The 11,260-nt window shown below is 37.7% G+C and overlaps 1 protein-coding gene and 1 non-coding gene across 2 annotated transcripts; one reads left to right on the forward strand and one right to left on the reverse strand.

Moving 5' to 3' along the window:
• Positions 1-2,846: 2,846 nt before the first annotated feature.
• On the reverse strand, positions 2,847-2,918 carry trnaw-cca. The gene has a single exon. It is a non-coding gene; the product is annotated as a tRNA-Trp (tRNA).
• A 3,261-nt stretch (positions 2,919-6,179) lies between these two features.
• On the forward strand, positions 6,180-10,844 carry LOC121889482 (lysophosphatidic acid receptor 6). The gene is made up of 2 exons (XM_042401476.1): positions 6,180-6,223; positions 9,440-10,844. Exon 2 carries the CDS (start codon positions 9,446-9,448, stop codon positions 10,418-10,420), a length of 975 nt encoding a protein of 324 aa, XP_042257410.1. The 5' UTR covers positions 6,180-6,223; positions 9,440-9,445; the 3' UTR covers positions 10,421-10,844.
• Positions 10,845-11,260: the final 416 nt, after the last annotated feature.

Below are 11,260 nucleotides of genomic sequence, written 5' to 3' on the forward strand. Positions count from 1 at the left end.
TGAAGTGTAGTCTAGGTGTGTAAACTAACCCTTGTCTCTCTGTCCTCTGAACAGTAAGTTGAACTACAACACATCATGACCACTTGAAGAAGAGATGAAAGGGGTCATTATTACCATCAACTCTATCATCATCATTACTATTATCTCTAGCATCACCATTATCATAATCCACTGCACCAAGGGATGATGGGATAGAGTCCCTATTAGGACAGATTATCACCCATTGTTTAGCTGTACTCTGGTTTTCACTTTGTGCCTATATCATCATCATTATCATACATTCTCCAAGAGGAATGACTGGGGTTATCAATCAATATTTCTTTCTTCGGAACTACTGATGTATGCTGTATTTGTGACTGTAAATTTGTATGTTTAAAAATATTTTGTAATAAAGCTCATGAGAACATGAGCTGACATATGTCATTGTTGATGGTCATAGAAGAGATGATATTAAAGAGATGCAGAGGATTAAGTAGAAGGTAAACTTGGATTCACTGAAAACTCTTCTTGAAAATTGCCATGTGAATACGCGTGTGAGAATCCGATATATTCTATTTTTGAAGTTTAATTATTATAATAGATGAACAATAGGTATATCAAACAGTTATTCAGTGATGGAAAGTAACAGTTACTCAAGTACTGTAGAAAAGTGCAGTTCTGAGGAACTTGCATTGACAGCTATAGTTAACAGATTTTACATCTAACTATAAAGGAAGGAATCGCTCTATGTCTGTCTGTATATGTGTTTTTCACGTATCTTGACAACCATTCATCCGATCGACTTCACACTTGGCAGGTATATTGCCAAGGAACCAAGTGCAGTGTTGAGTGTAAAGCTCTTTGGATGAGGGGTTCTCAAGTATAAAAAATATATTAAAAAATATCAATATATAAAAAATACCTCATAAACAATGTTGCTTCTGCTTCTTCTTCTGTCAGTGGAGTTAAGAAGTGGACAGACGGACGCACCACTCTGCCATTGCAACTCACACTGTGGTTGGAGGTTTGATTACATCTGTAGTGATAATGACTACCATAGAGAATGAATTGAAAAAGTTCATAGAGTTAAGCTCTCCTTTTCCCATTCTTCAAGCACAGAAACTTGGTATGTATGTTCAAGACATAGTGCAAAATGTCTCAGGCATGTTTTGAATGAGAACTGCAGTTCATCTGAACAACTTCAGCTCTGCTCAAAATTGTAGTCTCCTGATAGTCTGCTTGAGAGGCGTTTAGGCACTGTTCTCTCTAGGTATCGAACAGGAACATTATGAATGGACACTGCATTAGTTCAAAATAAATTACCATCTTATAAAATATGATGCATTATTACAGATGTAACTAACCAAATGAAGTAGGCTAGGTAAAATTAGCACCACTTCATTCAGCTACAACACAAAAATAATAAAACAACCCTTCAATATAATATACATTGTTTGATTAGAGTAGATTCTGCCATTAACCAACACATATATAAATCCCTGTGCCAAATATACACAAAACTAGAACAAAAGATTCAATCCAGCATGGGACATGGACATATACAGACAAACAAAGAAAAAGTAGTAGTAAAAAATGAAATAAAATTAAAACCAGTAGTGTAAAGTAACTAAACATTTAGTCAAGAACTGTACTACAATTGTGAGGTACTTGTACTTTACTTTAGCATTTCCATTTGATGCTACTTTATACTTCCACTGCACTACATTTCAGAGGGAAATATTGTACTTTCTGCTCCACTACATTTATTAGACAGCTTTAGTTACTTTTCAGATTAAAATTTTGCATAAAATAACAATGACAAAATTATAAATCACACTGCATTGTTAAAGATGAAACCAGTGGTTCCCAAACTTTTTGGCTTTTGGCCCTTTACAAAAAAATTAAGATTAAGACCCTTAGATTAAGATTAGGATTAAGATTAATTCTTTATTGTCATTTCTCAGCACTCACATAAATTGAAACAGAATTTGTCCTCTGCATTTGACCCAATTTATACACTTGGAATAGGTGGCAGCTGCAGTGTAGTGCCTGGGGACCAACTCCAGTTCTTTTGCCAGTGCTTTGGTCAGGGGCACGGACAGGAGTATTAAACCTAACGTATATGTCTTTGATGTGAAATCAGTGTGCAGTTGTTTCTCTTTGTTGTGTTTCGGATGTCTATGAGTTGTTTGCAGTTCCACCAAAGAGACAGTTCCCCTCATGTGATTTCAAATTAAACTGTTTGAGGCCCAAAGAGGTAAAACTTAAAATAATATTTCACAAAACAAAGATTATAGAAAAGGTCTTAAAAATTAAGTCAAAATTATGTAGCAGAACTATCTATAATCTTAAATGCCCTCAGATTTATCTTGTGACCCTTACGAAGTGGTTCAAACTAGCTCCACCTTGAGCAGCTACCACAATAAAATGCTGCTAATGCATTGCTATACATAACTGCTGAGCCTCTGCTACATTAAAGACTTTAAATGATTTTGTGACATGCAGATTTCATTATCATAGAATAAATTCTAGTTATCATAGAATAAATTCTAGTTATCATAGAATAAATTCTGAGATATTCATCTGTGCCCTTTCCATTTCCTTAAATAAAACGTTTTACATCAGTTTTACTAATATAATATAATAATATAATATAGTGTGAATATGTCCAAGTATCAAGTAACCTCATGTACATGCTGACCTCAGAGATGAGTGACTGTCGTAATACCAATAATTGATTCGTCATAATATACTAATTTGCCATTAAAATAGTGCAAACAAGCTTTCTTGGCCGTAAAAGGGTAAAAGTGGTAAAAAGTATCCACAATGCCCGTTGCAATTACTACATCGGGAACTAGAAAAACAAATGACCCCGACGTGATTTGAACACGCAACCTTCTGATCTGGAGTCAGACGCGCTACCGTTGCGCCACGAGGTCCATCAAACCGCTGATGAAACGATCATTCAAATAGATTACTGACTGCTCTATCTTGGTAGTTTCTACAGGTACTGCGTTATTTGTGTTCGACAACTCACTCGCCTTTTTCCAAATAACGTAAATATGCTGTCATATCTGTGCCATTACATTACAGTGGCCGCTGCTGTTTTCAGTCACTAGGGTAGGTAACGTTAATTATTAGCCGCCAGAGGGCCCTCTCTAACAAGATACAGACTAATCTAAATATCAAACAGACAGTAAATCCGCCACGTAATTATTACTGACCTTAAATTATTTCTGACGCCTTCAAAATCAAGAATGCAATGACTCACATAATTACAAGTCCACAGCCTACACCTGGCAATGACTGTCATGGTCCATAGAAACTTGTCTGCAGCAGCTACAGCCTGATGTGTGTGTGTTACAGTAATCACTCACATTAGACCTGCGGTGTTTATAGCTTATGCATATGATTGGGCTAAACACTGTAGTTTTCTCATTTTTACAAAGCAGTAGACCACTACTGTCTCCTTTCATTGGGTCATGTATGACTTTGACCTGTCTCTGTTCATGAGAATTCACTGAATCACACTTGTCTTAATTTGATATTCCCTAAATATCTAAAAAAAGAAAAAAAAAAAAAGAAAAGATAAAAGTTGTATTATTGAAATTCACATAGAACCTGTGTTGTGGAATCTGCTTGTAGGACACTGAAGTTTCCCACTTTGGAGGACAATAGGTGACCTGAGTATAAGTAAAAAAATAGATGCTGAAATAAATAATTAAATACATATATAAATAAAGAAATAAATACATTTTGGTAATGAAAAAGGGCATAAATGAATGTCTTGAATTAATTTATGTTCATGAATATTTCTACATTTCCATACATCCACTTATATTTATTATTTTGCTCTCAAATTGGTATAAACGCTCTTGAGTAAAGATAGGGAAATAGCTCCATAGTATGTGCTATAACAGCACAGTGTACAGCACTCCAAAGTTACAGTGGAGAGCAGTATGTAAATTACCTACCTATTTTCCTCTCAGAAAGTCCAGATTATAGAAGCTACTGTGAAGCGGCTCAGATTCAGCTGCACTCTTTGCCCAGCTTCCCTCATTGACATCCCATAGACAGGACATGGTCAACTAGAGTCACATGAAACTCACCAGAAACTGTTTCTCTCGTTGCCCTTTCCCTCCCCCTCCCCCTCCCCCTTCCCCTTCCCCTTCCTCTTCCTCTTCCACTTCCACTTCCACTTCCACTTCCACCTCCACCTCCACCTCCACCTCCACCTCCACCTCCACCTCCACCTCCTGTGCCCTCTTTCTCTATCTTTGTGTCTTTGTGGATCCATTGTTCCAAAACAAGTAAACTGACCCATGGCTCTTTTATCTATCTATCTATCCTGAGGTTCTGATTGGAGAGTAAACAATTTTGACACTTAGTGTTTCCACCTGGGGAATTGTGTGTTAATTGGGTTCCAGCTGTGATGACTTGAGTTGATGATATTGAATACCAGTGCTTTCTAAATGAGCACATGGTACAGCCAGTGATATGTGAAGGGATTTGCGTGTAGAGTTTTTCACAAAAAGTTAAACAAATCTGAATCATGTGTGAAGACAGGGGGGTTTATAGATTTGGGAAATGGGTCTGTCTTTTGGTAGATGGTGTCATGGTTTGGGATGTTTATAAGGCCCAGTTACAGTGTGTACGCGATTGAGAAAAATGTAAGTAATAACACCTAAGGCCTTTACACACCAGGGTGTGATGAATAGCCTTCGCAATTAACAGCTGTCTGTGCAAATTACACTTTGGGATTGTTGATGCTTTTATTTACTGTGTGAAAACTCAGAAAAATCGACCTTATTCCTAAAAAAACCTTATGTCGCTTTTTTGACACATAATATTCATGTTCTGTGTGAAAGTACTTATGACAAAAACAACAGTTTGAAAAAATATATTGACACGAAAAAAAACGCCCCTGGTGTGCAAAGGACTTAACGCAAGTCAGTAAGGGAAAGTTTTGTGAACCTAAAGACACAACACTCAAGCTAACTGGCTAAGATTTAGCATTAGCTAATCCCTATTGCTTTATTTAGTAATCAGCCATGAGTTTGCTGTTAGTAACTCATGCACTTCTGCCTTTTGTCTCACAGTAACATTACATGGGCTTGTTCTTTGCAAAGTGAAGAAGAAAATACACATTTGGGTAGAGACTTGATAATCAAGTGACATCTGGGAACAACCCCTTGATCAACAAGATGCCAACTGTGTGTCTTTCCTGCCTTTGATCCCTGCTGATTTGACCTTTTTGATCTTGTCCTCCTGAGCCACAGCCTGTAGCCTTTAGTAAACTATACTAATTTTATGCAGAAATGTAAATTTTGTATATATGTAATTTTGTATAAAATATTAAGTTCTTAAATGTTTGACTGTGATTTGACACTTAATAACTGTTGATAACCAGTGACATAACTGAACAGAGGAGGTCTGTCAGGACCTTCAGGGCCTTCTCTGCAAGCCCAACCATTTTTGATGTGTGTAATTTTTAATTAATAAAATATTACAAATGAGTAATTTATAATGTTATTGTTAAAATAATGATGCTTTGGTTTTGACTCCCTAATTTATACTGTATGTTGATTACAAAGCTTTTTCAAGAAAACTGGCTGATTTTAATTTTTACATATTTGTTGGTTGAGTACTTAATGAGGATGTTCTTACCAGCTCAAAATCCAATCCAATCCTTTTTCATTACCAAAATGTATTCATTTTTCATAATCATAAAATGTTTAATTATTTATTTCTGTATTTATTTATTTATACTTCAGTCATTTTCCATCCTCCATACATCTCTCCTCTCATGAATTTGCATTATTTCAACATTTGGAAAGATGTGGACATTTTTCTTTGCCTAATTTGTTTCATTCTTCTGGTCTTGGTCTAGCGATGGTCTTAGACCTGTTTGGGCTGGATCTGGTGTCAAGATGAAATTGCTGAAATAAATAAGAAGATCTTTTTTTAAAGTAAAAATTGACAAAGACATAAATTGTGAAGATGAAGATATAAGCTGAATCTATATTGTCATAATTATGTAAGCCACATTTTCACATTAGCAGGACTACAGAAAGTAGTAGATACATAAAGACTAACATTGCGAGAGAGAGATCTTAAGATTTGTCAACTTCCTGTGCTGAGTCTCACACACCTAGAGTGTGACAGGCAGATCAGTTTGTCATATGCTGGGGTAACAGACACACATTCCTCTTCCTGGATTCTCCTCTTGTGCTACATACAACAGGTAAAGTCACACTGTGAGTGCATTTCTACATTTGTATACTGTATGAATGTGCTGCATGTCTCATTCCATTTCACAGTACATACAAATCTGTCAAAAGGAAAAAGGCATGTGCTGATGGAAATGACTCATGTGGGTACATGTATGGGTGTTTACTCTACTGTATGAGAACCATAAAGTTGTAAAAATTAATATTTAGAGATTAAGTCTAGACGTGAGAGCAGAGGAGTTATTAGTTACAAACAAATAAAATAACAATAAAAACCTTGAAGGCAAATTAAGGCAAATAAGAGATTAATCTCTTTTTTCTTTTAAATGTGTTGCTTATAAAACCTGCAAAAGTTTAACAACCAAAGATATAATTCAGTAGTGAAAATATCATGTAGGCCTAAAATGCAAATTTTGTTTGGTTAAATACATTTGACACTCTGTGTACAGGAATAGTGATAAAGATAATTTTGTCAATTTGTTGCTGAGTGAATTAATGCAAGTAACAGAACTGAGTTCTGCTTTCCCCCGGGAGCTGCAGGCTGAGATAAGAAACCATGTTCCTCTTCAATACATGATGAATGCACTTGGATCACACTGAAAAAATACATTAAAAAATAATAGTTTTTGTCAGGACTTAAGACAAATGACTCAAGGATGTGGCTTCTGTGAGGTATATTAAGCAGCAGATCACATCATTAGCTGCTTGCTTTCATAGAGTAGAGTCGTTCCGGAACTTAGGCGAGGTTCAGCTCTGTGTTAAAAACCGCAGTCCCGCAGTGTGATATATGTTCCGAATATGTGTTTATGTGCAGCTTGTTGTTCTTCCTGTTTAAAATGTTTTAAATAGAGACATGGACACATAAAAGGTACTACTTATAATGCAGTAGGCACAGTTTGTTTGCCTCTTTGTTTTCTGAAATGAAAATCGTTACACATTTTGACACCTTTCACTAGCTTCTCTTGTTCAGTCACTATGTATATTAAGAAAGCCATTTTTAGTTCAAACAACACATCAACTTGACTACAAGTTGATGGACTACAGTATGTTCACCATTGTATGTCTGTGCATGCACTGGGTGGACAAACCATCTCCCTTCCATATTACCATGAAAAACTGTGTTAAAGTGAACCGAGGAGAACTGCTGCTGTTTTAAAGGCAAGCTGCTCACAGCAAATATTGATTTCATTTAGGTTTCTGCTGTTTACTAAACTTTGTAAGAAGTTAATTGATAAATTAAAACAATTTATAGCAATATTTTTGTAATCATTCTCACTTTACTTTTAGTGCCTAAAACTTTTGCACAGTACTGTATATCTGGGACAACTTGCTTGTCAGTTTGTTTACATATGAGGCTGTGGATAGCTCAGTGTCTCATCACTTAGAAGATGAAATAAAATGGTTCATGCCTGCAAGTTTCCAAATTGCAAGGATGAAATGACAAGGTACAAACTGTGCAGTTTTCATGGGCAACCACTGGACAATACTGTAATTACTTATTACATTTTATGTGTTGTAATCGCATTTGTCTTACCATGTGGAGCTGACAGTTTTGTCCATCTATTTGATTTATTTGAGGTGAAACCATTTGTATAATCCATTTGTAGTTAGTTATACAGCTATGATTACTTTCATCCATGGACACTTATAGATTTTCCAAGTCTGGCAGCAACAGGTCCCACCCTGCAGAATTTTTTTTCTTCTTATCTCATCAGGAGAGCAATGCAGTAACAACAGCAGTTTCTCAGAGGTAACTGTTACTGTATGTTAACTTTCCTGACAGTGCTGTTGCCCTTCTGCCTCCATTCTTCGTGTTTACTCTTTCATTTGTTTTATTTCCTCTATGTGTACTCTGGCTCAACTAAATATGGTTGGCCAGTCAAAGTGAAATGCTCACGATTGTCCTCATAATAATCCATGGGACAATTCGTCAGCCTCATACATGTAAACAAACTGTGGTGGTTAGGTTTGCCGGAGGTGGTTAGGTGGTGGTTAGGTTTGCCGGTAAGCTTCCCCATATATAGATCTCTATGCAGTTAGCTATGATGGCTGCCACAGACAGTTAGTTTATGTGTTCACTTTCGTCCAGACTCAAACAAACTTTGGAAGCAATTCAAGTACAAATTCTGTGTATTTGGAAAGATGTAGGTGGCTCAGCCATGAATGTATAAAGAGAACTGGATACAACATTGAAGGGGGGGCCCAAACATTCCTATGAAAGTTGCTCAATGGTGCATGAAGCCAAAAAAGTCACTTCCCGTTGCCCCAGTGAAAAAATACTGTGCATGCTCTCTGGGCCAATGGGCCAAGACCGAATGGATCAAATTCTGATAGTGAAACGAGTCCTTTCTCAATGGTTGTGACGCTCAAAAAAATGTATCCACTGATTTACATACATCTCTTTCACATATAAGTCTATGGGAAAAGGTCTTTTTGGGCCAATGTGCATAATGTTATGGACCCAGAAGTTGTACATGGTTAGACGATTTGGCAATTATATCGATTTCGCTCCAAAGCCCAGTGCTGTTCCTGGGGGCTTAGGCTTAGTAGCTTGCCTGGATATACATTGTTTTGTGCGATAAACATTTTGTGAATCCCTCGAATCTCTATAATGGAGCTGGAGAGAGCAAAGTTAGTATGACACATAGAGCTGCAATTTTCCTTTAAAAGAGCTCAGAGCAGGCAGAGTCCTTTCATAATATGCTGTAAGACTGATCCACCCCACATGTTGCCATCATGATTTAATACCTGCAGTGTCATCTTTCTTTAGCTTGTTAAGCTTCACTGGCTGACTTGCTGGTCTTACTTCTTGTAGAGGTGATAATAGCAGCCAATCTAAATGGAGAGAGTCCATTTTCATATGCCTTGTCTACAGCTCATTCTGCAAACTGACTGTTAGATGGAGCATCATCCTTCCCCTCTGTGAATGACAAAATAGGTGATCTGTCAGTGCCTTCCAAAATCACCTCATATGGCCCAAAAATGATTCATACTAATGTTTTCTGATCCAACCTCTGTTAGGTTTAGGTGATTGTAACTACTTGGTTAAGGTTAGGAAATGAGACATGAACCACAGTCTCAATTGGCCACAGTTGACTCAACCATCCACCCTGACCTCCTTCCTGAGATGCTTGTGATTTTATAACATCACACTACATCTGTCTTTGTTGCTTATAGAGGAAGTTCTTAGACTTTTTCCTAACTACTCTTGTCTTTCTTCTGTCTCTCAGGTCATTATGTCCATCAACACCACCACTGACTGCCACAATGACAGTACAAGCATCTTCTACAAGCATCACATCAGCATCTTCACCGTGTGCATGTACTCCTTCATCTTCATCACGGGTCTCATTTTTAATCTCATATCACTGGTGGTTTTCTTCAGACACACCAAATCCCGATCACAAACCACTGTCTACATGACCAACCTGGCATTGGCAGATGTACTGCTCATCCTTACGTTGCCCATGAGGATCTACTACCATCTGGGATTTGCTGAGCTCTCTCCGTTGCTGTGTGATGTCATCGGTCTGGTCCTGAAGGCCAACATGTATGGGAGCATCTTTCTCCTTACTTGCATTTGCTTTGACCGCTGCATGGCTGTGACCTTCCCTATGTCAAACTGTGTCCAGCAAGGGAGGAAGAAAGCGCCGCTGGTTTGCCTCGGAATATGGATGCTCACTTTTGGTGCCAGCCTGCCCATCTACCTCTCCAAGCACAGACAAGTTTCCAATGAGAAGCATTGTTTTGATAACTTTCCAGTCTATGCCATACAGCCACTGGTGGTTATACCCACACTCTTTGTGGGGTTTGCGATCCCTTTAGTAGTTATGCTAATCTGCTCTTGGGGTTTGGTCCGTGCTGTCCAGAAAAGTACTGTGGCCCAGACCAACCTAGTGGACAGCAGGAAGATCAAGAGAATGATTGCTGCCAGCCTCTTCATTTTCCTACTCAGCTTCCTCCCATACCATGCCATCCTGGGCCTCCTCTCTCTGTACAGAGACAAAATATCATGCCCCATGCTAGCTGCATACCGCTACAGCCTGATGGTGGCATGTCTCAACACAGTACTTGACCCCATTACGTATTATTTCACCACAGACACCTTCAAGGGGAAGGTAAGCCTAAGCACTGTTCAGAGGATGTTCCCCTTGAATAGTCAAAGTTCTCTACAGGCAAACAGCAGGAGCAGAATGCCTAACAACAGCTAAAGGACTGTTGAAGCGCCAATTATTACCCATCAGCGGACTCTTTGTATCAACAGGTTTTTCACATCCCCTTCCAGTATAAACATTCTGAACAGCTATAAATTCTTTAGATGCTTCGTATGAGCTAGCTTGTTAAAAGCATACACTGGCTGTCATGCATTTTATGTAACAGGAAGAGAAGATCAAGAAGATTAAGAAGCATCAGTACCACTAAATCTATTGAAAATTGAAATCTGCCAACTTGATTGACAGGTGGAACTGAGCAACACATTTCACCAGAGCCCACAACAGTTACATCTGGAACCCAGTGAAAAGGGTTCAGTAAAGAAGCCTTATCTTTTACCCTATAACTATCTATTACTATATATCAATTTATACAGTATTGATTGTTTGTGTAAATCTGTTTGTATTTTTATTGCAATGCATTTTTCATGGAAGTCCATCTAAGGATAAATGTTGCTTAGCCAATAAATGCTATGATATGTAGCAGTGAATATTCTGTGTCTTTTCCTATAAAAAATAAAAAATAAATAAATAAATAACACTGGCTACATGAATTATGAAAGAATGCACACTTTGGGCCAAATCCACAAAAGGATTGCGTGGCTTTTGTGGCCACTAAACCTGTGAAAATAAGACAAAAAGACAGCATGTAATTCACAAAACCTGCAGAGGGTAAAATGCATCGCATATTGTGCTGCCAAGGAAATAGCGACATGATGCGCCTGTTCCATTTGCATGTATGTAAATAGGTAATATTCATACATTTGGTGCAAAATTAGCCCCTTTCTATGCAAATAAGCCTTGCTGCAAAAACAGTCTAATTAAGAAAGACCAGCGCTA

Source organism: Thunnus maccoyii, chromosome 22 (assembly GCF_910596095.1).
Source record: "Thunnus maccoyii chromosome 22, fThuMac1.1, whole genome shotgun sequence".
NCBI lineage: Eukaryota > Metazoa > Chordata > Actinopteri > Scombriformes > Scombridae > Thunnus > Thunnus maccoyii.